Source organism: Pogoniulus pusillus, chromosome 2, assembly GCF_015220805.1.
Source record: "Pogoniulus pusillus isolate bPogPus1 chromosome 2, bPogPus1.pri, whole genome shotgun sequence".
NCBI classification, from domain to species: Eukaryota; Metazoa; Chordata; class Aves; order Piciformes; family Lybiidae; genus Pogoniulus; species Pogoniulus pusillus.
Genome location: NC_087265.1, coordinates 22,014,940 through 22,042,427, shown reverse-complemented (window position 1 = coordinate 22,042,427; position 27,488 = coordinate 22,014,940). Strand labels below are relative to the sequence as shown.

The following is a 27,488-nucleotide window of genomic DNA, read 5'->3' as shown; positions in this document are numbered from 1 at the left end:
GCATTTGTCTCAAATGATGCACCAACTCTGTAATGAACTGTAATTCTTAACCCAGGCACTATGCTTTGAAAGTGATCAAAAGTATCCATCTGTACAATGGTAGATAATAAATCTAATTCTGAACTGGGGGCTGTCGGCTCTGGATCTCCAGTCAGAGCTCTTGCTCTTGGTTCAGAGGTGTGCAGTGCACAAGGGTGAAGTGACAGGAAAAAACCCTTCTGTTTTGTTCATTGATTAGTATTTACAGGAGGAGCCATGTATGAATAGACCTTGCTTAGGCTTTTTTGTGAGATTTGAAAAAATTCCTTTTTCCCTCAGCTTGCTGTGGCCAGAAGTCTCTCTTGTGTTTAAAGGCATTTTGTGTGCTATTTTTATTCCAGTGTAAGCAAGAATTATGCTGCTGTTCCTGAATTCTATACTTATTGCATCTGGCCTGTTGTGGTAACCACTGCTGTAGCTTGCCCCTCGTAGCAGCCCTCAGCAGGCACATGCCTGAAGCTGTGGAATGTCAGCACAGCCACCTGCTCCCAATCCCCTCAGTACCGCTTGCTGAGTCTAGTGTCAAGCACGGGTTTGAAGGCAAACTGTTCCCCTAAAGAGAACGTGATATGATGCAGAGTTTTGCAGTTAGTCTCAGCTTGTCCTGTCTCTAAAGGTTAATGATGACTCTCGGTGACTGCAGTCCACACTCCAGTCCAACACAGCTACAAAGAAGCTTACTCATGGTCACTAGGGCTTTAATTTAAATTCTGTTCCTTTTAATGCTGTTACTTGATCTCCACCATGCTGCAGAGCAGCCTGCAGGCTCAGTGTTAGCAATGGGAATTATTCACATTGTTATGTATTTTGTCCAATAGTTGAAAGCGAATTTTGTATTTTCTTTGCATGTTTTTAGAATCTGATAACTATAAAAAGGTAAAACTTTGTATTAGAACTGCTTTGATTGTGACTGGACTCTGTAGCAGACTAGCAGAACACATGGAATATTTTCAAAATAGTCTTTATTCTCCATAGTCTTTAACTGTTTTTTAAACAGGGTAATAATAACAAGCCCTTTACTTATTCTTGTGAGCACTTAATCACATTCACGCTTTTATTGTCAAGGGAAAAAGTAGCTGCTGGGGTCTTTTTGTAATTTTTTTCTTCCAGAGCTGCCAACTCACTGCAGTTCTCCATTACTCTGTGTCCTAAGCACAACTTTTATCCATCCCTTGGACAGAAGCTGCATCAGTAATTAAGCACCTAATCTGTATTTCAGCTTTTCCACATGGACACTGAGGTGTGGTTTGGTATATAGTATGTACTAATATATACTCATGTGATTTCTGAAAATCAGAAGTATATAAAAAAATAAGTGAACTGGTCAGTCCAGCTTGTTGCAGTTTAACTACTGTATCACAACTCAACAGAATGAAAATTCAGTTATCATCAGCTAAGGTGAGATTTCCAGATCTATTTCTGTCTGTCCCAGGTTAATTCCCATGTGGAATTAAGAGCGTAGGGTGATGGCAACTCAAGGTATAGCAAATAAATTACCAAGTGTTAGTTTGGAGTTTTTTCACCCTTGATTGAAGATTTCTGTGCTAACTTGTGATACAAGACAGAAAGGAATGTGTTCATTTGTAACCCAAACCTCTGAAACGAGGGAATTCAAGCTAAGTGCAGTACTGGGCTGCTTTCATGGTTATGAGCTGGTTAATAGCCACAAACCACATCTGTTTGTAAACCTAAAATAGAGATCTATTTGCTTCTTGTAGTTATCTGTGCAGAACCTGTTTTGTTCTGTAGGTCTCTTCAGTTGAGATTTGGTTGAACACCATGCTGGGAGGGGCTCCACCTACACTGATGGAACTAAGAAGACAGATGAATCTCATTTCATCTTGTCTCTGCTGCCAGCTCACAATGGAACAGAAAATTTAGCTTCTTAATGTAAGTACTAATAAGTTGTTATCAAAAGTCAGATCCTGGAGACAAGAAATAAAACTCGAGTAAATAATTTTAAGTGCATGCTGCCTTTTTATATTACTGTGGAATACTTCACTATGCATTGAAAAACTAAATATTAAATAGACAAACACTGAAAAACTGAGAAATGGTTAGTAACTCTATGTAATGATTTTCTCCCTGGGTTCACATTTAATTAACACATGAGCAGGATGTGTGAAAAGCTAGTTTAGGTCATCTTTGTTACTTCATAATAGAGTAACAGTTTATTGATCACAAATATAATACTTCTTTCAGCAATTAAAATGCTTGAAGAGTCATATAAACAAAAGGAAAATAAAGCACAATCAAAAAACAACTTCACATTTGTTCCATTTCATTCCTAGTGTAAGCAATAAATACAGTGCTATAGCTTCTATTAATCTTATTTACATAGTATAATAATTGAATGTTGTCTGGTGTCCAGCCCAAATGCTTCATATCATGACAAGGAGTACATGTTGCAGCATTTCTAAAGCCAAATACTGTAGCAGATCATCACAATGGAATAATACATAGCATAAATGCAACCAAAAAACCCAAACAACAAACAAGGGAGGGGACCCTGCCATGAAATGTTTCATCAATTGAAACAGTAGCATTAAAAAGAGCTATTCCCTCTCCTACAATACTAATGTGCTGGTATTATAGAGACCAAATACAGGACAAGTATTTCTGTAGTCCCTGCAAGTTCATACAGTAAGTCCTCACTAACAAACCAATAAAGAGCAGGTAATAATAGATAACTGCATGTTCAAAGGCATCTCACAGCCCCACCAAAATAGAATTTACTTCCATCTCAGCGAATACAGATAAGGACTACAAAATCCGCTGAGGCAGGAAATAAACTGTGACATATCAGCATAAGGATTTGACTTTAACTTATTTTGGCAGCAATCTAGTTTAAGAAGCAGACCCTTCTCTTTGTTGAGTAGGAACTAAGAAAGGTGAGGTAGCAAGACAAAAGATGGAGTTTGTTTTCCAATGCAAGACAAGAATAGGTTAGTTAACCTCATGAGGGTGGGAAAATGTAGCTCTCCTATATCACAGCCACAAACATTCCCTGCACATCCAGCTGGATGTGTGTTTCCTTTCCATAGTACAAACTTGTGCAGAGAAGTACGCCCTGACTGCTCGCCTACAAGAATGATGATTTCTATGGAAAAACAGCTTTCCTTCCTAAATTACCATGACAAGTTTCCCTAAGAGAGGACAGGAAGCAACTAGCAAGCAGTACTTTGCATTAAATGATAAAAATTCATAGCATGTTAACTCTGAACTGCCTGCATGAGAAGGAAGCTTAATTCCCATCTAACGTTGTATCACACTCTAAACCATCACGAGTTTTAGTGATGACTGCTCACCAGGTACCATTGAAATAACTGTCTGATAATAAGGGACTTCAGAGCATTTTTATCTGGACAAGGCCCGGCCTGGTCTTTGATTTGGAGCCAGTACCCACCGATTCTGAAAATGGAACTCAAGACAGATCTATGCCAGTTGATGGTCTGTTCCCCCAGGTGTAGAGGTGCTCCACAAGAGCTGGTTTTACCTGCACCACTCCTGTTTTCAGAATATTGCACAAGTTTTAACACTACACAGATCAGAAGGCAGAGTTGGAACTTCCTTCCTAAGCACGTTGTAGCCAACACTATTACTGTATTCCTGCAGCTTAAGAGCCCATGAGGTCTGATTGCCAGATTTCACACTACCTGAAGTACAGAATCCAACTGATTTTCAGATCATTTCTGTCAATCAACCTGCCAGCCTTAGAGAAGAACTGAGATCCTGAGTTGTGCATCCTAGCTGAGAGTCTAGATAGTGGAATTAATGATTATTATAACACTTTCTACATTCAAACTCTAGACAAAAGCACTCTAAAGAACTATGGAAAGGTAGAATATGGTAAGTTCACACCATTTGCAAGTACAAAGCATTTAAAGCCTTATAAAGCCAAACCAATAATGGCTGCGACAGCAAATTAACCTCCTGCTCATAAAGCTTACAAAAAGGCTATTAATAAAAACATTTACATGTTAAAATCAAGTTGTTCATATAAAAATGCTAGGAGCTAAAACTGAAGCAGTATCAGAATTGTCCTTCTTTTACTTTTCACCTTACATGCATCAGAAGTACATTAATTATCATCACGATCTGTCCACTCCAGCATCTACTTGTCTTGTGCTTTGTGTTTTTTTCCATGTTTGGAGCAGACTTGTCAGAAAAATCTTACTAAAAATCATAAAAGTTGTTTATTTTGCAGATAAGATTTTTCTGAACTCACCTCATATCATCACACCTGCATTCTTGAGTATTTCTGCCATTCCACTTTAGAAAGAGGTACAAAATCCCATATTGCTGTAACAGACATTTTCTCAACACCATCCTGACAGCCTTCTCATTGTCAGCGAGACCTTGATTCACCAGCAGGACCAAAGAAACAACTGATAAAGTATTGTTCTAAGCTAAGTAACTGAGATGGAGATTCAGAATCAAGGACTGCAAAATAATACTGAAATTCTCAAGCCATAAAGTTCTGAACCTTTATCATACAATGTTTATACTGTATTTTGCAATGACAGAAATTATTAGCATCAGTTTGCTTGATTAGTCTGAATCTGACAGACTGGTTTTGAGGGCACTTAATTCAGTCCTGCATCCTTGTCTCAGACAAAAATAAAAGTCACAACATTAATCAAAACTTTGTCCCAAGAATGAAGGAATAAATTATCAAGCATAGGGCCAGGGTAACAAAAATATACCAGAACAACAACATGGCTACAACAAATTCTGTATGTGATCTATTCCCAGCTGAATAAATTCCTAAAGCAGACAGCTAAATTCCATCAGCTTCAGTTATGAGTTAGTGTCTGGAAGGATCTACTGTTACCCAAGTTATTACTACTCCTTCTAGTGTCAGGCCTCAGCCATCGTTTCTGTGGTAGAGCCAGTGAGAAACTTCCCCATGCCTGAGAAGAAGACACTCTCTCTCTATATATATACACATATATATATATATATATATATATATATATATAATTTAAATAAACTTGCTTAAAGGCTTCTGTAAAGTATTACAGTGCAGTATGGAAGTGAGGAAAGTCTCAGACTTGCACTGCTGTCCCTATGCTTGGTTTCAAATAGTGCATAAAACAAACTGGCCAGATCAAAACCATCTGTCTGCTATCTCAGACTACCTGTTGGGCTTTTTCAGCAGTGAAATGCTGAGCAGAAAATTAATCTGCACAATCTATTGTTATTATTGCACCTACTTTAACTACTTCATTCTGGTTTAGGTTGAATTAAGACAACACAGTGTGCTATTTACACTCTACAGGCAAACGAAGTGGCTTCAACACAACAGTCGTATAAACTGCCAAGAAAATAAGAAATCCTTCAAAGAAAGCAAGAAATCCTTCAAAGTATGAAATCCTTCATTGATTCCCTTTTGTACAAAAAAATTGCCAACTTTGTCTACACAGTAGAAACTGAAGAGGCAAAGTTTGTATCCTCATACAAAATGCACATACATATATAGATATATATGTACAGATGTCCATACTACAGAGATGCATAGAAATAAACATATGTATATATGCAAATACATACATACATGTAAGAAAGGAGTTGGTTTAGTTTGCATCATTCAGGAGAATAACATATCCCAAGTTAGGCAAAATCTTCTGGCCATGAAGTCACTCACTCAAACTTGGAGCTTAGGGGGCCAAGCCTGCCAGGTGTGCTGAGCCTTAGGTGGTCACCCATATAGCTTTTCTGGCTTTAGCACAACGCTCTCCATGTCGTGGTAGCCCTTCCCATTTAAATGTTCACTGGTGCAGTCGTGGTTGTAGCTGTATCCTTGGACGTCGCTGATCGTTGACACAGTGTAGGAAGCCGTGCGCATGGCGTCCGAGTGGCTGAAGCTGTGCTCAAACTGGATTTTGTACTGATTCCAGTGTCTTCTCAAAACAGCTTGGACCTGTGCCAGAAAACACAAAGATGTGCACATGAACCACCTGTGAGGGTTGTTATTTGAAGTGAGAGTGACATGGCACATGCCAAACATGGCGGAGCTCATTAAGAAGCAAGGCTCAGTAATCCTGGAAAACGGAGGTGGCCACAGTTGACCTATAACACAGGTGTTCTGAAAGTTTTACAGTTCCAGGAGGTGCTGTTCTTTGGCCACTTTGGTGTGAAATAATGACCCTGTACAACTCCTCCAGTGTACCAGCTGCTCAAGAGAAGCAGAGTTTACAGGAGCAGCAGCAGAATTCTCTGCGTTCTCCTCTGTGGACTGAAGTCCTGAGTGGACAGATCAAGATTTACAGGTGAAAAAAGGTCATTTCTCTTCACCCTGATTTTTCCAAAGGTCATATCAGCAGCTTCTTTTACTCTCAAGAAACTATATTTGCCATTGTTCTGGCACACAAGTAAGCCTTTCCCAGTTTCTGACTGTACCTTAATCAAGTGAGTACAAGACCACTTTCCCTGAACTCTGTTTCTACCAGGGTTAAAAATACAGCTGATAAAATAGCCACAGGCCCCAGCTGGTTTACATGTCCCCTCTGAAAGGATGTTACGTTTATGGCAGCCTTCCTCTCCTACAATATGGTTAAACACCTGTGCATACTGGGTTGATGAAGTGTCACATTCATGAAATTCAAATGGAATGAGTATTTCAGAGACGATGCCAAGTGAGGAATGCTAAGAATGGTAGCAGTGACTCTCGTTGTGCTTTCAGATTTATTTTTAACGTTAAAAAAAAAATCCTCTTCAGCCAGACTCTGCACACAAACTGTCCCTGCACATACTGGCAAGGCACTGACCTTCCACAAGCACTGGGGGGTACACAGACATTTACCCAGCACCGTGCCCTAACTACAGGCCTCATTCACAAGCATGAGCATCATTTCACAGAATCATTGAGGCTGGAATAGACCTCCGAGATCATCAAGTCCAGACTTAATGCCACCACATTGACCAGACCATGTCGCTAAGGCCCATATCCAATTGCTCCTTAAGCACCTGCAGGAACAGTGACTCCACCACTTCCCTGGGCAGTCCATTTCAGTGACCAATGAGGAAGTGCTGCCTAACATCCAACCTAGACCTCCCCTGGCACAGCTTCAGGCCATGCCCTATCATCTTGTCACAAGTTGCCCGGGAGAAGAGCCTGACCCCCACTTTACTACAACTTCCCTTCAGGTAGTTGTAGAGTGTGATTAGGTCCCCTCTGAGTGTCCTCTTCTCCACACTAACCAATCCTGGCTCTCTCAGCCTCTCTCCTCATCAGCCTTCCCCTCCAGTCCAGTCTCTTCTCTGGAATCGCTCCAGCCCCTCAATATCTTTCTTGAACTGCAGACTTTATTACGTACAAGAACTAACCAGGGACCAGTGTTTCCCCCAGTTAAACAGTGATAGAGTGAATAAATATTTTTAGGATTTTCCATATATCTTCAAGGTTTCTTTTGTGTTTGCTTTATATTTCCCTAACACAAGCACTTCTTTTGTCTATTTTTACTTTGGTTTAAATTATGAAAAGTAAAAATAAATAGAAAAGGGATGTAGGTTTTAGACTTCCTGCAGTCTGGTATCAGAAGCCTTTGCTTAAAGGAGAACTTTATACTTCTCAAAATCCTTTAAAAAATATAAAAGGATAAGGTAATCAGTGTCAAATGAGTAACACAAGCAATTAGAGTTCCTGGCCAAAGGAGATGCTTGTTGACTGCTCATGAAACCATGCCAATCCACTCCAAACATCTAAACGCAAATCTACAACCACTGGACTAATCAGGTGTCTTAAATACTTCTGAGTACCTGATCTTAGTGTTCTCCATACCCACATTCTGTATTTCTGCCCAGACTAAATGGAGAGTTCTTGTTTCATCACAGGAAGGTTGTGGTGAATTAATCTGCATGGCATAGCAATCTATAGCCTTGAAGCTGTTCATGACGTGAACACATTTCTGGTCATGCCTCAAAGCCACAAGAGGAGGCATTATCACAATTCCGTATTTTCCAAGAAGGAAGCTTGGAATTTATCTTTAAAGCATAGAGATTGATCCATGCACATCACTAAGCCATGTAATATTTATTCCCAGAATCACACAGAAGCATTCCGGTTGGAAAAGACCCCACAGGATCGCCAAGTTGACTCCAGAACCCTACTCTACAAGGTTCACCCTAGACCACATCCCCAAGCACCACATCCAAACGACTTTTAAACACATCCAGGGTTGGTGACTCCACCACTTCCCTGGGCAGCTCATTCCAATGCCTGACCACTCTTGCTGTCAAAAAATGTTTCCTAGTGTCCAGTCTAAACCTACCCAGTCAAGATTTGAGGCCATTCCCTCTTGTTCTATCACTGCTTGCCTGTGAGAAGAGACCAGCACCAGTTCTCTCTCTCCATAGTCAACTCCCTCTCTAAGCTTAGTGGTCTGCTGCAGATATACACACACGAAAAAAAAAACAACAAATGAGTGATTCTCACTTTAGACAAGATGCACTTGAGTTGGGTTGACTGCAACTGCAACTCAATGGCTTCTCCAAGGTTAAAGGAGTCTATTGGCAGGGTTTGGGATTAAACTAGACTTGCCAAGTTGCAAAAAAGCCTCACACCCAGGTCCTGTCCCACACTCCTCCTACCTGCCTCAGTAATACTTCTCAGTTTGTCTTACTTCCAGTGGTGATGCTATTTGTAAACCAGATGTGGAGGGGATGTCAGTACCCATTGCTGAAGACAGCCATCAGTACCCCTACAAGCCGCTTCTAGGGAGAAATCAACCTCTTTTTCACTTCCTCTCTGGCCAGAGACAGCTTGCTACAATGTTTCCTGTACGGGTAAACACCACTTCCTCTGTGCCCGCTCCAGCGCCCATCCTGCTCCCCTGGAGCACTTCGAACCAAGCCAAGTGTTTCTGGCATCTTTCCCACAGCCTCTCCATTACTGCTGACTCAGTATCTCACCTCTGGCCCCACAGCTCTTTTCTTGCAGGGTGTCACAGCCTTTCCTTTATTATTACTGTCTTTCAGCCTCCTCTAAGCCATCCAATCAATCATTCACAGAAGACTGGCTAGTAATTATCCTCTCTTTAATCATAGGCACCTCTACCCTTGAAGTAAAAACAGAACTTTCCCCAGCTTTGAGACGTTGCATGGAGCTGTTTTAGATCAGGAGAGGTAGTATTTTGTTATCAGAAAGGGTAAAAACCAACACATTTAACGGCACAAAGTAAAGTAACAGCTCGAGGTGTATTTCTCAGTCAGCAATAGAGATGACAGTTGCAGCTGGGAGCTTCTTGCTTTCTCACCTTTTTATCTGATAATGTCTCTCTTTGATGAGTTTTCATTAAGGGCTCCTTCTCATCAGCTCTTTAACATGCTAGAGATCGATGCTCAACAGTAGCACAAATTCAGCAGCTCAGCAACCAACAAGAACACAACACCCCATGCCACCACCGACCTCTCCTGCTGAAAAAGGGATTGTAGAATCCTGCAGACTTGAGGCCACAATCTGTACTGAAAGGTTGCTATAGGCCAGTGGAAGGAAAGGAAAAACCCAAACACTACATGGATAACATGGGTCATTTATTAGCACCTGTTGTTAACAGATCACCAGAAATCTTTCCACTGATTTACCAGAGAGCTAGGACAAGCTTTACCTCTGGCTGCAGCCTGTCACCCAGCGTCCTTAGGGAAGCCCTGCCACAGGAGATAAAGGTTAAGATGCCCTTGTCTGTTGGGAGTTTGGGGCAGACAGCCACAGTCCCTGCTAGAACTGGATTTGACAGACATTCTCTGGCTGCACTGATCAAGCTATCTGGAGATGACCCTCAGCTACAGGCAGCAGGACATACCAGCTATTTTTCTTACATTTCCTGGTTCCTGTTCTCCAGAGCTCTCTGCTAGCAGACTACTTCTATTCCTGTTTTTTTTTTTTTTTTGCTAGAAATGTCCTGCAAGCCACTACACTTGAGCAGGGCTTGGCTTCTGGTAGAGAAAACATTAACAGGAAGCAGCAGTTGGGAAGTGCTAACAGCTAGCTTTTAGTATGCTTAATTGTCAATGTCCCACTGGAAAACTCCTTGCCCCACTGTCAGTGCTGATTCCAGCATCAATATTCAGCATAGACCTGCTGCAGATAAATATTAATGCCTCTCTGCTGCCTCTCCCCTTGCTCAGTCTCCAAGGAGGCATTGCTGGAACAGGTGATGAGACAGCAGCACCTTGTTCATAGCGCTAAGCCACAGCTGCAGGCTTTCTTCAGGCACTGGCATGACAGCAAGAGTCTGTAACGGCAAGAGAACACCCACGTGCCTGCAGGCTGGCATGCCAGGAGCAGAATCTCATAGGGGACAAAGGAAACACGTTTGCTGCTGTGCAGACATTCTTCCTAACTAGACTGCCATTCTCCCCATGGATTTCCTTGCTGATGCAGCTGTTCATAGAGCTCTATGAAGCTCAAGAAGTCCCTCCTTGAATAAGGTCTAAAAAAAAAAACAACAAAGTGAATAGAATCATATGGTTTGGATTGCAAGAGACCTCCAAAGGTCATTTAGTCGAAACCCATCTGCAATCAGCAAGGACATCCTCAACTAGATCAGGTTAAACAGAGCTCTGTCAAGCTTCACCTTGAATATCTCCAGGGATGGGGCCCCAACAACCTCCCTGGGCAACCTGTTCCAGTTTTCCACTATCCTCACAGTGCAGAACTTGTTCCTAATGTCCAGTCTACATCTACTCTTCTCCAATTTCAAATCATTGCCTCTTGTCCTATCACTGAAGGCTATCGTAAACAGTCTCTCTCCATCCTTCTTGCAGGCTCCTTTCAGGTACTGGAAGGCTGCTGTTGGCATCGAAGCACTAAACCCAAAACTGGTTTAAAAAGCAGGAATTTCCAATCTATAGAGAACAAATACAAACAAGTATGTTTGCCAAAGTCAAGGCATAGGTCCTAAAAATGAAATGTCTGAATTAACCAATGCTTAAATGGCTAAAACTCCTTTTTAGCAGCATCCTGCTGGCAGATATTCAAGAAGTGATTAATCTGTTACCATTTTTAGAGCTGTGGAAGAGCTCATCTTTTAGCCCTGATCGGACCATGATAGACTGAGGAAACTGAGGATGACTCAGGTTTGCTTTTCTCACACAACAGCAGAGAACATGTTAAAAAAAAGGAAACTTTGTAACAATGGAATATTAAGACACAATTCTTACCAATTCTACCACATTTTTACAATTAGGGGTTTGACTTTATATTATAAAGAGGTCTCAGAAGTTCCACAAGGATGAAAAGACAGAGCTGAGAAGTGGACAATGTTGTTTCATAGAAATTGCAGAGATTTCAAGGGTTCCCCCCGACTGGTTGGTTTTTTTTGCACTGGAGCAGCACAAATGCTTTGTTTGATTTAGTCCAAACTACAAAATTGGAAGGGAAAGTGTGTGAAGTATCACTGCTGGATGCGAGCAAGTGATTAGATCAGAGCCAGAGCTCTTAACAGTGTGTTCTGCTTTGAATCAAATATATAAGCAGGGATCCAAAGCATTGTTCAATGCCCACAAAACAGTGACAAAGCCTCTCCTCATCTTTTTCACCTCCTTAGCAGAAAAACTTCAAATCACCAAAACTTAAACATTTAGGGAAGGGGATAAACCTTGAACCCCCCCAGTAGTTTCACTGCAATTCAGTCAGCTTCAGACTTAGAAAGAGGAGGAAGAAGGACCTGGATGAATGGACCCTGGTATTAGACAGCTCTTTACCTGTAAGTCAAAGTGACTGTGCAGTACCATTACATAAGCACACTGATACAGCTTCATAACATCTGCTGAAAGCAACTAAGGGCTCAGTCACTTGAAAACATCTGGCTACTCCCACACATCTGCTTACAGCCACACACTGCAACTGCACTGGATGTAGAACAAACAGATGTGTAGCACTGCAACTGTCCTTCTGCCAAAAGTGTTGCAAAAGTATCCATTTGGTTTTTGGTGGGGTGTTTTTGTTTGCTTTGGGGTTGGGTTTTTGTAAGCAAGAGCCAGATTACTGATTTGTAGGTCTATTTTTTGGCTTTTCTGACACTGTAAGGCCCTCTAAATGTGCTCACTACAGCTTGGGGGACAGAGTTTCTAGATGAAGGTCACAGGACCAAGATCTATCCAAAGTAACAGCACAGCTAGTTCTCATCTACAGGATCAGTACCACACACCACTGAAATATAACACAATCCTCTCACGTAACAATAAGGGAGTTTCTTCCTAGAGTTGATTGATAATGGTTCCTTGAAAATGCACTTCTTATTCAAGCCCATAAGCTTTAAAGTTCTGATTTTTGGAATGATAATTTTCAGCAGAGCTAAAAAATGTTTTTGCAAATTTCAGCCTAGAAGTCTCCCAAGGAACTGTCATCAGACAACAGTACCCCAGCACAGCAAAATACTTGCAATATGCTCTATTCCTGCTGCAGAAAGACCAAGCGCAGTGACTCACCAGCATAGCAGATGCTATACAGGTTCTAAGAGACACAAATGTACCTTTTGGATATTGAGTTACGTTGTACTCTTATATGTTATTCACTGAGAATTGATATCCAAGTAACAAGTGCCTTCAAATTCTTCTATAAACAAGACACAAGCATATTGCTCAGCACAAGAGGCAGTCTGGAAGTGCTTTCATGATGCCACTAAGAGTGGCATAGTTTTTACCAAACTCTGCTCTTGGCAGCCAGATCATTATTATTATTTTAATTATTTTTACCTGACAAATTTGGATTTAGAATTTGTTTTACATCTATCCATTTGCTGACACAAAACAGAGAAAGGAGCACAGAAGTATTAAAAACTGTTACTCTACCTCTCCATTAAAGAAGCAGAAAATTGTAGCCACCAGCAGGCCCTGTAAAATAAAAAGAAATATTTGGCTTTATTTCAGATGCATAGGAATTTGTCCCAGGTCCAATGAGATAAGGAGAGATTTCTGACAGAATTCAGCTACAGAAAATGTGGTATGAATCTAACTGTGGTGAAAAAGCTCTATAAAGAGATGACTTAGAAGTACTGGGCCAGTGATCTACCATGGTGTTTTTTTCCTTTAAGACATGGAAATTCAGCATCATTGAAAAAAGTGATAAGAATGTTCCATAAAGGTCTTTCCAAATTAAACCACCACCACCAATTCTCCTCATTTGCATCACATGCCACCCACTATCTAGCTCAAATGAGCAAAAACCTGTTTAATGCTTCCTACCTGGTAGTGCATGAGGATGTGCATCACATAGTCATAAACTTCCTCAGCAATCCGTCCCTCTGGTCGCCACGGAAACAGGACAAATTCAATACCAAGGAGCGGCACAAGAATCAGGGTAGCTCTCACTGCTTTCATGTACAGGTTGGATTCTGCCTTATGGGTGTCTTTCAGCTTGGTTATGAGCACACGAACGATGTTTAGCAGGAAGAAAAGATTCACCTGTTGGAAAAGAAAACAAAATTGAAGACAGCCTGAAAAATCATCCCATGTGGTTTTGTGAGACAACCCAGAAACTCATCAAAACTCACACTAGATGAATAGCGTTGTGATTATACAACAAACATGGGTCCAAACTCTTTGAAAACATCTTTCCATACCTGAAACTAGGCTATCCACATCCATTCCTCTGTCTTGCTAAGCAGGTGTCCATCCAGATCATCTTCAGCATTAGCAGCCTACACCCTTTACTTTCTGCCATCATAGGTCAGTGATCAGGTTTTTCAAATAATGACACTCTTCCAGGTTGGTCAAGCAAGAGGATGAGATTCTTCCTTTTTTGCACTGAAATATGGTTCTTCAAAAAGCTCCCTTTCTTTCAATGTTTCAAATATGAGTGTGGCAAATTTATAGAAAAGACTCAGAAGTTTTAAAAATAGAAAAAAAACCAAATCTCACTGCAGTTAAAATGCTGCTTCCAGGAGCTGTAGGCTCTCGTAAACAAACAGCAGGTAGAACATTCATACAGTGGCCAATGGGTGATTTCTGGGTCATTCAGCAGCGCTGCAAATGCTGAGCAAGTGCTTCGTATCATGCTCATGTGCTGCAGAACTTGGTTTCTCTAGCGACAAAGGCTTTTCTTGTTCATTCAGTGTCACCCTAACTGAAATCAAAGCTATGCAGACTGGATCTTTCAAGCTGTGAGCACTCACTGCAAGCAACCACAAAACTACTACACACAGTTATCCCACAGCCTAAGACAAACAAACAAAAGCAGTGTTAGAGATGACTACACCCTATGCACACCCAGGGTAGGATTAATAAACTGCACCAGTACAGGTTGGGAGGTGATCTGCTAGAGAGCAGCCCCGTAGAGAGGGACCTGGGAGTGCTGGTGGATAATAAGTTGTGCATGGAACAGCAATGTGCCCTTGTGGCCAAGAAGGCCAATGGAATCCTGGGGTATATTAAGAGGAGTGTGTCCAGCCACTCCAAGGAAGTGCCAGAACCAAGGGAGGTTCTCCTCTGCCTCTACTCTGCCCTGGTGAGACCCTATCTTGAGTACTGCATTCAGTTTTGGGTTCCCCAGTTTAAGAGGGGCAGGGATCTGCTGGAGAAGGTGCACTGGAGGGCTATGAGGACGTCTAGGGGACTGGAACACTGCCTGATGACGACAGCTGAGGGACTTGGGGCTTTTAGTCTGGAGAAGAGAAGACTGAGAGAGGATTTAATAAATGTTTATAAATATCTGAGGGCTGGGGGTCAGGATGAGGGGGACAGGCTATGCTCACTTGCTCTCTAGGGTAGGACAAGGAGCAATGGATGTAAGCTGCAGCACAAGAGGTTCCAGCTCAACACAAGGGGGAACTTCTTTACTGTAAGGGTCACAGAGCACTGGAACAGGCTGCTCAGAGAGGTTGTGGAGTCTCCTTCTCTGGAGGCTTTCAAGGCCTGTCTGGATGCATTCTTCTATGACATGAGCGAGGTCCTACTTTGGCAGAGGAGTTAGACTTGATGATCTCTTTGGGTTCCTTCCAACCCCTGACATCCTGTGATCCTACAATAATGGCAGCCCCTTACAGAAACTAAAGCTAGAAGAGACCTAGGGAGCTCAGCCAGTCCTATTACCTTGCCCAAGGGCACTGTGGCAAGATAGGTACTGTTTAGGACCCACTGTGGCTGGCAGACCTAGAGCATGGTCCTAGCTCTGCTTCCATATTCCATTATTGTCAACATCTAGAGACAAAAGTTACAGACAGGGGAAGAAGCCATCGGATGGAGACGGACAGCTCCCTTCTAAAAGGCCTAGGAATTGGTGGTCTGGGAGGGAGGCCTCTGTCTCCGTGCAGGACAAATGCAAGCCAGGAAGCCATTTCAGACCATGCCTGTCACCATGTCCTCCACAACACTGGCAGAATTCTTTCATGTCGGTGAAGGCTTTCACGATAAACAGCTGTGCATTGTTATAGCAACAAGGGCCCTGACAGATATGTGATGTTATTTATATTTCACTTACATGCTATTTAAATCATTTTAGCAGGAAATTGTTTTACACAGGAAACTACTGCATGAATTTCTCCTGGAAGTCTCCAACTACCTCTAAGCTTTGTTTAAGCAACCAAGGTCTTCTGATTCTTTCTCAAGGGATTTATGTAGATTTTATGCAGCCCATGATCCTCATCCAACTTCCTATAGTACATACAGACAATAATTCCTTCCTCCATTTCTAAATTTAATCCTTCTTATATCTACTTACTGAACATCAGCATGTCTCAAATACAGCATTTTCATCCCTCTCATGTTTTGGCCAACAGCACCATCCTTGCATGCTAAGTGAAAATAAGAGATGCACTGCAGGACTAAAATACCACCCAGCAAACTATTTTATTTACAACATGCTGAAACACACAGAATGTTACTAAAGGTTCTACTTGCCCATCAGAACAAACAAACAGAAAAGATGAACAAGGCCAATCAGAGGACAGAGAAGAACAAGCCTGCGCGTCAGTAAAAGCTTGTTGCCCCAGTTGGGGATGTGTCTATCTCTTCTGTCACAAATACAGGTCAAACTGTATTTTATAACCAGAAGGTTCTTAAAATGATGAAAACAGATTTCAGGCAGGTAGCAAGTTTGTTTCACATTTAGGCAGAAGTAGGTCAGTGGAACTACTTGCATATGCATTAGCATCAGACTGCCTGTGCTGGTTTGTGAAGCCCCAGAGTCGTCCTTCGTGCTAGCTGCAGCGTGAACACACAGAGTAAAATGCTGGCAGCTCCACAGTGACCTGACAAATGAACTCAGCAAAAGACCAGAGACAGAAACAAAGGCAGAGAACGCATTCCCAAAGAAAAAGAACTGTTAGTACCAACACTGGGACCTATGGAGAATTTAGGTTCTGCCTTCAGAGTGGCTGTGAGCTTAGCTGAGCTTTTACATCAGTAGTTGCTGCAGTTTCTGGATTCATCTCTCAGATCCTTGACAGTTCTACATCTCTGCATGTTGACTTTGTGATAAGCAGTATGGTAATGCTTACTACCATTCTCTTCTCCAGGGTTGTTTAGCCTAGAGAAGAGAAGGCTCCAGGGGGACCTGGTAACAACTTTCCAGTACCTGAAGGGAGCTTGCAAGAGGGATGGAGAGAGACTATTTCCAAAGTAGTGATAGGAGTGATGGCTTTAAACTAGAGAAGATTGGATGTTAGGAACAAGTTCTTTTCTCTGAAGGTAGTGGCACAAGGGAACAGGTTACCCAGGGAGGCATGGTTGGGGTCCCATCCCTGGAAATATTCAAAGTCAGGCTCAACAGGCCTCTGGGCAACCTGATCTAGTTGAGGATGTCCCTGCAGAGGGTCTTGGACTAGAGGACCTTTGGAAGTCCCTTTCAACCCAACCCATTCTATGATCCTATAATTCTATGTAGTTGAATTTTTGCTGAGGATGACAAAACAAACCATTCTTAGCTCACAGAATATGGATACTCTTAGACACTGCCTGGCAGTCATTGCATAGGGTTTAATGTAGTCATGCAGCATCAGATCTTAGCCAGCTTGAGCCGGGATTGCTTGGGCTGAGTTCCTCTGTGTGCTCATCAAGTAAAGTTTTATACCTGGCCTGTGGGCATTTCCAAAGTTAGGCACGTAAACACTAAGCCTTCAGCTTCTAAACTCACAACTACTGACTCCAGCTTGAAGTGATTATGACATTGTCTATGCCAAAGCCAGGAGCTCCTGCACTTCTTTCTAGTATATGCTCACTGAGTACACTTCTGCTAAAAGAGTTTGTATCTTTTACAGGGTTTCAAAGTCTAAGACACTAACACATAACATTATTATAAGGCACAATAAACATCCCTGTAACATTATTTATATAAACAATGGCATAACTAAACCAAACTCTACTGTCAGGTGTGCCAGTGTAAACAAAATCACCCTGGCACCGCCGCATCTGAAATCAACACTGACAGTACTACTGCTTTCACCACAACTTGGTCCCATTGCTTTTGTTCCTCACCTCCATTTGACCAACGTTTTCCTAGTGCAGAAACTCACACCACCCTCTACTGTTTCATTGTTTAACTGTGGCTGCTTAGGCAAATAGTTGTAATTAAGTGGCCAACTGAAGACAACTCCATTCAAAATGTAACCTACGTTTGCTCCCGTTTCCAGTGTTTTTGGCAGAGATCTCTGGCAATTACATAAGAACAAAGGCAATAAAAGCAGCATTATTGTTAGGTTTATGTAACTGTTGGACTTTCAGTGATGTACAAGAGTTCAATTCCCACTGGCTTCTGCCAATTCTCCCTGGCACCCACCTGACAGCCCCCTTTATGTTCTTTGAGATATTGCTCCCGCAAGTAGAAACACTGTCTTCTCCCTTGTTATCTAATCTGCAATTTAATAGTGCTGCTTAAACGTCTTCTAAAGCAGGTCATGCTTAGTAAAGTGTGAAAATTGTATCTGGCAAGCAAGCTGCTTAAGCAAATGAGGATTCTGTTCACAAAGCCTAAACACATGCATTTCATCTAACATCTTTAACCTCAGCTTGTCCTTTCTCAATTGACATTGAATCATAGAATCAACCAGGTTGGAAGAGACCTCCAAGATCATCCAGTCCAACCTAGCACCCAGCCCTGTCCAATCAGCTAGACCATGGCGCTAAGTGCCTCATCCAGTCTTTTCTTGAACACCTGCAGGGATGACAACTCCACCACCTCCCTCGGCAGCCCATTCCAATGGCAAATCACTCTCTCTGTGAAGAACTTCCTCCTAACATCCAGCCTAGACCTCCCCTGGCACAACTTGAGACTGTGTCCCATTGTTCTGTCGCTGGTTGCCTGGGAGTAAAGACTGACCCCCACCTGGTTACAGCCTCCCTTCAGGTAGCAATGAGATCACCACTGAGCCTCCTCTTCTCCAGGCTGCACACCCCTCAGCCACTCCTCACAGGGCTGTGTTCCAGGCCCTTCACCAGCTTTGTTGCCCTTTGACGGTGTCAAAGGCTTTGCTGAAGTCCAGGTAGACTATATCCACAGCCTGCCCCACATTCACCAGGCAAGAACCTTATCATAAAAGGAGATCAGGTTGGTCAGGCTGGTGCCATCTTCCCTAAACCCATGCTGGCTGGGCCTGATCCCTTGGCCATCCTGTAGGTGCTTTGTGATGGCATTCAAGATGACCTGTTCCATCACCTTGCCTGGCACTGAGGTCAGGCTGACAGGTCTGGAATTTCCTGTTTCCTCATTCTGGCCCTTCCTATGGATGGGCATCACATTGGCAGCTTCCAGTCTCTGGGGACCTCTCCAGTGAGCCAGGACTGTTGACAAATAATGGAGAGGGGCTTGGTCAGCTCATCTGCCAGCTCTCTCAGCACCTTAGGAGGGATCCCACCTGGTCATATGGACTCATGAGGATCCAAGTAGCTCAGCAGGTCCCTTATTGCTTTCTCCTTGATTACAGGGGGAGTATACTGGTCCCTGACTCCATCTGCCAACTCAGGAGGCCAGTTGTCCTGGAGACAACCTGTCCCACTAGTGAAGATTGAGGCAAAGAAGGTGTTAAGTACATCCGCTTTTTCCTCATCCTTTGTTACTATATTCCCCTCTCCATCTAGTAAGGAGTGGAGATTGTTCTTGCCCCTTCTTTTGCCATTAATATACTTATAGAAACATTTTCTATTCTGCTTAACAGCAGCGGCAGTCTAAGTTCTAAATGGGTTTTGCCTCCCTTAGCTCATCCAGTCTGGCTGCCTCCCTCATCAGCTTATCTTCTGGGACAATGGACAGCCTGCTCCTGTGCCTTCAAGAGTTCCGTCATGAACTTGGTCCAACCTTCCTGGACCCCTCTGTTTTTAAGGGCTGTTTCCCAAGGAACTTTCTGAGTTAGTTCCTTAAATAAGCCAAAGTCTGTCCTTTGGCACTCCAGTGTGGCGCTTTTGTTGCTGCCTGTACAGGGTTAAGCATCCTGGGGGGAGTGATCTTGAACCTGACCCCAGGTGGTCTTGACCCCTCCCCAGGGGTGGGTCTGAACACTACCAGGTGGTGGTGGTTAGCCCAGTCCCCTTTCCTGCCTAAGATCCATGAAAGCAGGGAGACTTCCTGTTTGCTCGCGCTCTCTCCCTGCCTGTCAGCACCACCATTCCTGCTTCCCCTTGTCTTACCACATCGTCATCGCCCCCGAGGTGGATAAAACCCACTGCCACCAAAATCTTGTTGTATATTTACGTGCTTTGTATCGTGTTTCCCCTTCTCTATATCTTTGTAACTTCCCTACCTCATATATCTTTTATTTTATTGTTAAACTTTCCTGTTTTTTAACTTCCAAATCACAGTGAGATTATTTGTCTGGGTCTGCATACCTCTCCTCTCTCTACATCTAATTCCTTTTCCTTTGGGAAAGAAAAGGGAAGAGGGAAGGGCATTCCATAAATTGTTATTGGTTCTATCAACTAAATTTGAGTCTCTGGGAAATTTAAATTAAAACTGAGACATTGCCCTTCCTGGTTTCACCATGTATTGAAAACTCTGTAGTTGCATGGTGCTCTTCAGTTACCAGAAAGGAAAGGGACTCCTTTAAGGTATTTTCACATCATAAGCAGCATGTGTAGTTGTGTTTAATCTTTGTTATTCTTACACGACTTACAAATGAATTTCCTGGTTGTGCTGAGGCAACAAAATGCAAGAGGAAGACCTTCAGTCAGCTCATCAAACATGCAAGCATATGGAAGGTGCACACTTGTAAAATGCAGAATGCACAGATTCTGCCCAAACCAACCACACAGAGGCAATTACTAAGCCTCCAGTGGAATGAAAGCACATTCTTAGTGACGCTGTGAGTGGAAAGAAGATTTGACAGCTTGGGACTGATCCAGCACATTTGAAATTAAGAGTCTTGCCACTGTTTTCAGTGGAGAAGTCTCCTGGGTCTTCCCTTTTCCCCTTTCTGCTGGGAAGGAGAAAACAATCTTGCAAGCTAAAATGAGGTCACTTCAAGGAAGATGGTATAGTTTCATAACTTTCATATAAGTATTTCCATTATTTAAGCAAGCTCTGACTAGTGCAAATTATATCTCAGCTTTAATGAGCTTTACTTAAGTGATGTATCTGTGAAGAGATGCTTGGACAAAGCAAATGACAACCCATGAGGCAATGAAGAATGGCATACATATGCTGGGTGAAATACAGCACCATTGTAGGGAGCAAAAAACCCTATGCCTTTCTGTGACAAACAGGATCTTGCCCTCTGTGTAACTTAGAGAAGAAAAAACCGTCAGGATTTAGAACTGTTTTTACGTTTACAGAATAGTCTCCTAGTTAAAGTGCCTTCAAAATGTAAATTCACCATCTAATATCACTGTGAATGAACATGGGAGCCACAAGAACCATGGGATTTATGCAGTAGTCTTTGGAGAGAACTCTCTAAGCCCAGAACACCCTCTGCAAATACTCATTAGCAATTTAACAGATGAGGAAGTTCACAGAGATGAGAAACAAATTATTTCTAAAAACTGACTTCAGGTTTTCATCCTTAATGAATTTCCTTGCATAAGCTGAAAAGCTCTAAGGAAAAATCAGCAGACATATATATACACAACACCTTTGCCACATCAGTTTGAGGCTCGTTGCAGTAAAAGAGATGATTGTAATATAAGTCAGCAGCTAATTCCAGTCACCTATATAATGCTTCTCTCATGGAATGCTACTGTATAACGCTTCCATAGAGGGTAACCTCTGTAGACAGCTGTGTAAGCAGGTGCATACTAGTACTTTCCTTTAGTACCCACCTATTTCTATTTAGCAATAATCTACTGACTGAATTTCACTGGTTACGTTCACTCTCAGAATAACTGACGTACAGCATCAAGTTTTATACAGTGAAGTTTTGAGTGGGTTACCTAGAATTTAATGTCATTAGTAGGAAACTTTTGCTTAACAGAGCTGGCATTAACTCAGAGTGTAAGTCAGAATGCTGAGCATCAGGACTTCATAAGGACTAATGAGGCAGAGGAGTTGCAGTACTCCAGCAGCCAAAGCAGACACTGCCAGATTAGTATCAGGACAGGGCGGTCACAGATACTTCTTTCCCAGGGGCCTGCTCTAGTTTCTCTCCATTCCATTTTCCCATCCATAGCCAGTCCTGACATTTCTGAACCTCGAAGTGATCTGCTCTGGTAGCTCTTTGGCCACATTAGCACAGTGGTATTATGATGCTCTTAGTAAGGTCAACTTGGCAAATGGCCCAGGCAGTGAGACAGCATCTTCAGCTAAAGGAAGGATTTGAACGTTGCCTTCCAGTACTCCAGGCCGTATTTAGTCATTCCTTGTCGCTAACAAGGGGCATAAAAAAGACAGGGCAATGGATACAAACATGAAGAGGAACTTCTTTACTGTAGGGGTCATGGAGCACTGGAACAGGCTCCCCAGAGAGGCTGTGGAGTCTCCTTCTCTGGAGACTTTCAGTCCCTGTCTGGATGTGTTCCTGTGTAACCTGCACTAGATCATGGCCCTGCTGTGGCACAGGGTGGTGGACTCGATGTCCAGAGGTCCCTTCCAACCCCTAACATCCTGTGATTTCAGTGGAATGATAATCAACCTTGCAAACCCCCAGTTTCTCACAGGATCAGTGGTACAGCTCCTTAACACAGCCAAGATTCATGTATCTGGTGTGTCTAAAGCACCTCATGGGTTCTGTGAGAGTCCTGCAAGTGACAATGACCTCTAGATGTTAGCTTTAGACTCTATGCAACTTCATAAGACCATGAAGAAAAAAAAAGTATTATCTGAAAAATACCTACCAACAGAGCAGCACAAATAGGGCCATGGATGATGTAGAGCAGGTGAGTATCAGAGCTGATCCAACAGCTAGAGAAAACAGAGAGGAAAAGAAAAACAATTAAAATTGGCATTTTATTACCTGATGTATTCTAGGTTTTCCCTTAAAGAAAGTGCAAGGGTTTTGTACAGCAAGTTGAGGTGGTACTCACTTGTCATTATAATATAAGCTTCTGGCAACGGCGTGTATGCAGGCAGGGATCAGTGGAAAACCTGTGAAGAGAAAACAATCCTTGCTTGATATATAAACCTGGCTAATAACTAAACAAACTTGCATCTCTTGCAGGAACCTTCTGAATTTTCACCTTATCCACACTATATACCCATAGAGAAAATTAAATGACAGGGACCAATTCCATCTCTGTTTTCTCATTCCAAGGCATTTATGAAACTGTCTTCCTGCTGTCATGCCAGGAAATTCACACCAATACACAGAGGAAAAGGTAAATCAAATGGGAACTTTGTAGAATGCGACAATCAATCCTCATTAACAAATCTGAATACAGACCCTGGAAATTGAATTAAAAATCTAGAAAGAACAAACAAATGAGTTATCTGGAGCCCCCGACACTCTGGTGGTACTTGATTTTCAGACACTGCTGAGCACATTTGAACCTCAAGCCAGATGTGTCTGTAGTGGCACAGCTAGCAACCCAGGCACCAAGTCAGATGAATGTGCCAGGACACTGATGCTGAGGAGACAAGCCCTTACTCGCCCTTTGTGAACAGCCATTGTCCATTACCTGGAATTATCAGATCTGGCTTGTTGGTTTTGATACTGGTACAACTTGAGGACCTTCAGCTATAGCCATTTGGTATTTGCATAGTGAACAATACAGGTCAAATGGAACTGCTGGAAAAATAGATATGTGGCCATCTCTAACTCAATTCTGACCCTCCACCCTAGACAAGGCGAGACTTCTCTGAAAACAAACATTAATTCCTGAATAAACATCTTTGAGCTGAGGAACAATGAATAATTACTTCTTAATGTCTTCTTTTAAAATAGGAGATTCTTTTCTCTGGACAAAGGAGGAGTCGTTTCCTGACTCCAGAAACACATAATCTCCCTTTCGGCAAAGATAGAGGCATGTACAACTTCCTAAATTAATATTTCTAAGCCTGTTAAAACAGTACAGACAAAGCAGAAGGGTGTTCAAAGCAACCAGCTCAGACAAGCTGTTTGAATTCTCCTCCGAAGGAGGAAGAGGTTGCATTGCCCTGAAAATACCAAAGGGTGAAACTACGTACCCCAGCCAAGAAGGTAATACCACATCAAGTGTTGCTTCTCAGCAAAAACAGCCACCACGATGAGGGTGTGCAGGTAAATGCCTTCGCAAAGCATCCAGAAGTAGTTGCAGCCCATCAGGTACAGGTAGATGAACTGTGACACTTTGCAACTAACCTGGAGGAAAAAAAAAAAAACCAACAAAAACAAAACAGAGAATAATATCCACTGCAGCTGGAAAAATCTCAGAGCTATATTTGCAAAATGGAAAAATATGCATTTTGACTCAGATGTTAACATTCAATTCACTTCACACAGCAATTATTTTTTTAGAAGAGTTTTTTATGGAATTGTACTTCCATACTTCACAGTGACAATGAAGTTGGTAACTGAATCTGCATTTGTATCAGTCAAACATGAGGACCTCCAGCGTATGCCTCAGGTATGATGGCAGAGAGCTCTAATGACATTTTGCAAACACTGCCAAATTTACCATTCTAGTAGAGAAGCCTTAAACTACCTGATAGTGACCACACAAGAAAATGTCCTGAGGGTAATCCCATCTAAATTCTATCAGTCATGAGATGTAAATATTCCTTTATCCAATGGCTACAAGTACTTGCCATAACTGCACTCAGGGCCAGCTGAGACCTGGCATAGCAGGCTCTGGAAGAAGCCCTCTTGTTGGCATATATTTGCATTTGGTTTAGTTCAAAAGATATTCTTCATCTGAAGTGGTGTAACTCATCACAAAGATTAAAATGTGAGGTCATGAGAAAGGAACAATAATTAATAACTTGCAAATATGGACACAGTAGATGCCATTTTTTCCCCCACAGCTGAAATTATTGTGCACTCGATTGATCTACTTCTGGAACTTAGCTTAAGACAACCCAAAAATCAATACTGTATTACCATGTTTTGTTCTCTAACTCACTGGAGGATCGTTATTAGCAGCTAGCTCACGCCTGTTTTCTAGCACTTTGACAAGCTTTTACAGGAGAAAGAGAATTTATCTTTCCCCTTGACTCAGCTTCTGGAGTTCTGCCCTAACTTTCACAGAATTTAAATTGATCTTCCAGGTCTAAGTAAAAATAAGGTCACTTCAAGGCTCTTCCCTTGCTACAGCTCCGGGCCTTTTGGGAGAGGCTACTGATTCACACTTATTCCAGTACCATCAAGAAATGAGAAGGAGAAAAATCTCAGCTCTGAAGGAACTGATTTTATCTTCCTTGTCACTTTTGGAACACAAGGGCCCTGCCTTTTTATCTCCTCTCACAAAAATTGATTCTTTGCATTTCAATTGAAGATATCAAAATGAAAGCTGCAGGAAAGCAGCTCACAGACCCAAAACACATGGCAAAGGGGTTTTTTTACTGTCTTTCCTTGGTGAGTTCAACTGTCATAACCTCTGTGACATCATCCCAATTTAAGCTACTTTCTTGCAGTTGTTTCAGTGTGAAAGTGATTTGCAGAACTCAAGAGCAGCAGTGTGCTACGTCTCCTAGAGTGTTTGTAGTGTTTCGAAACCTCAGATGTCAAATGCCCAAGTCACTCTCAGCCATCTGTTGTGCTGCGTCACATAGACACATCCTCACTGGACCTTTTCACCTCGCCACATACAACAGTTTATCAACTATTTGTGTCTCTTCTGCATTGCTGAAGGTTTTCACATACAAATCAATGAGGCTGCCAAGTATACTTTCACTTACTGGATTAGTTGCAACTAACTCCTGATTGTTGGCAACTGCAGTCAGTGAAATTATTGTTACAACAGAGTTGCAAACAAAAGAGAAAAAGAGATTTTTATGCAGGGTAATCCTTTGGCAACTCAAGCTCCTAGAAGAGAGAAACAAGAACAAATTAATACACAGGGGGACAACTGTGTGTACTTGGGGACAGCTCTGAAATGTTGAAATAGGAGAGCTCTTTATTTTATGAAGTCTTACAACAACCCTTTCTTCAGCTGCAGTCCAAAGTTAATAGAATGATGTGAAAGGTAACACCTTCCATAAGCACCAACCAACAATCACAATACATTCTGCTTTGTAGCAGCTAGCTTCAAACACTTGAATGGCAATAACAGACTTGGTTCAGAAGGTTTATACCCTTTTTCTGTTAGCACCTGAAGAACTTGCCTATTAACTCTCTTACCAGAGCTTGAAGAAGTTGCCCTACATTATATTTCTATTTACCCAAACCCACTAATAAGTTCTGAGGACAAGTCTCTTTTACTCACATTCTTGTCATATTATTCCTCAATCTTACAGCTAGAGAAAAAAAAGGCAAATCTTACCTTGACATTTATGTACAGCTAAGTTATAATCAGTATACAGATACAATTATAAAATGCATTGTATAACTGCATTTAATTGTGTTCATTTTTAATGTCTGCTTTCAATCTTGCAGTAATATAAAAGAGAAAAATATATTTGTGAGAGTTTTCTTTTTTAAAACAGAGGTCTAATAATATTAAGCAATGCAAGAAACTGAACATAGTGGCAGCCAATTTCTGTTTATCTGCCATTCCAGAGAAAACAGGGTTAATTTTGTGCCATTCCAAGAAGCAGGAGTGCTCCTCATTCAAGTTTTTCCAAAGAAATTCAACTTTACCAACACAAAAGAGACAGGAAAATTATGTACATATATATAAACAATTAAACCTTCACTCTCCAAAATCCCCAAAAAAGCAAGTAACATCCACTTTGTTCTGAAAGCAGATGGTCAGTTTACAAAGCTGGGTAAGGGTAAAATTGATCCTGCTAGGTTGAAGATTGAGGGTGCACAGCACGTGTGACTAAACTCTATCAGAGTCAGACAGGACATCAACATGAGCAGACAGGAACACAGTCTAGCTCTGTAGGGTATGCACTGGCCAGAGAAACCTCTTCCACAAGTGAAGAGAGGTGATAAAGGTTGTGCTATTGTGATCACTCTCAGGAAATGTTCTTTGGTTACTTTGGAGAAAGAATTTATTGAAGCTTCTGCTGCAAAGAGTCTGTGCTTTACAACCACAAACGCTTGCCTCCAGTTAATAGCCATATACATGGAGTGCAGGTGATTGACAAAATGAAATGACTGGAGAACAGAAAACTGTCACTTACACATGCAAATGCTCTTCACTGTTAGAGACATCAAAAATACATTCACAAGGTCATAGAATCAATCAGGTTGGAAGAGACCTATCAACCAGCCCTGTCCAATCAGCTAGACCATGGCACTAAGTGCCTCATCCAGTCTTGAACACCTTCAGGGATGGCAACTCCACCACCTCCCCTGGGCAGCACATTCCAATGCCAATCACTCTCTTTGTGAAAAATGTCCTCCTAACATCCAGCCTATACCTCCCCTGGCACAACTTGACACTCTGCCCCCTTGTTCTATTGCTGGTTGCACGGCAGAAGAGGCCAACCCCCACCTGGCTAGTGTCCCTTCAGGTAGTTGCAGACAGCAATGAGGTCATCCCTGAGCCCCCTCTTCTCCAGGATAAACAACCCCAGCTCCCTCAGCCTCTCCTCACAGGGCTGTGTTCCAGGCCCCTCACCAGCTTTGTTGCACTTCTCTGGACATGTTCCAGTATCTCAACATCTCTCTTGAATTGAGGAGCCCAGAACTGGACACAGGACTCAAGGTGTGGCCTGACCAAGGCTGAGTACAAGGGAATAACTTCTCTTGTCCTACTGGCCACACTGCTTCTCATAGAAGCCAGGATGCCATTGGCTCTCTTCTGGCCACCTGGGCACACTGCTGCCTCATCTTCAGCTACTATCTACCAGTGCCCCCAGGTCCCTCTCTGCCTTGCTGCTTTCCAGACACTCTGTCCCCAGCTTGTAGTGCTGCTTGGGGTTGTTGTGGCCAAAGTGTAGAACCCTGCACTTGGCCTTGTTAAGTCTCATCCACTTGGTCTCTGCCCACCCACCCAGCCTGTCTAGGTCCCTCTGCAGGGCTCTCCTACCTTCCAACAGATCAACACCTGCTCCTAGCTTGGTG

General features: G+C 42.3%; 1 protein-coding gene across 3 annotated transcripts in view; it reads right to left on the bottom strand.

Annotated features, from left to right (window-relative positions):
• Nucleotides 1–984: 984 nt before the first annotated feature.
• The window catches only part of CALCRL (calcitonin receptor like receptor), an 85,768-nt gene continuing 59,264 nt past the window's right edge, over nt 985–27,488 (bottom strand). For 2 of the 3 annotated variants that reach the window (XM_064158177.1, XM_064158183.1), the window contains exons 7-13: nt 25,211–25,337; nt 23,522–23,675; nt 22,423–22,483; nt 22,234–22,300; nt 13,228–13,446; nt 12,835–12,876; nt 985–5,962 (exon numbers count right to left, since the gene is read on the bottom strand). In XM_064158177.1, the coding sequence (XP_064014247.1) occupies nt 5,741–5,962; nt 12,835–12,876; nt 13,228–13,446; nt 22,234–22,300; nt 22,423–22,483; nt 23,522–23,675; nt 25,211–25,337 (892 nt within the window). In that variant the 3' untranslated portion in view covers nt 985–5,740. Of the gene's footprint in view, nt 5,963–9,556; nt 10,473–12,834; nt 12,877–13,227; nt 13,447–22,233; nt 22,301–22,422; nt 22,484–23,521; nt 23,676–25,210; nt 25,338–27,488 lie in introns of those variants that run through there. The other variant, XM_064158184.1, reaches the window with a different exon arrangement.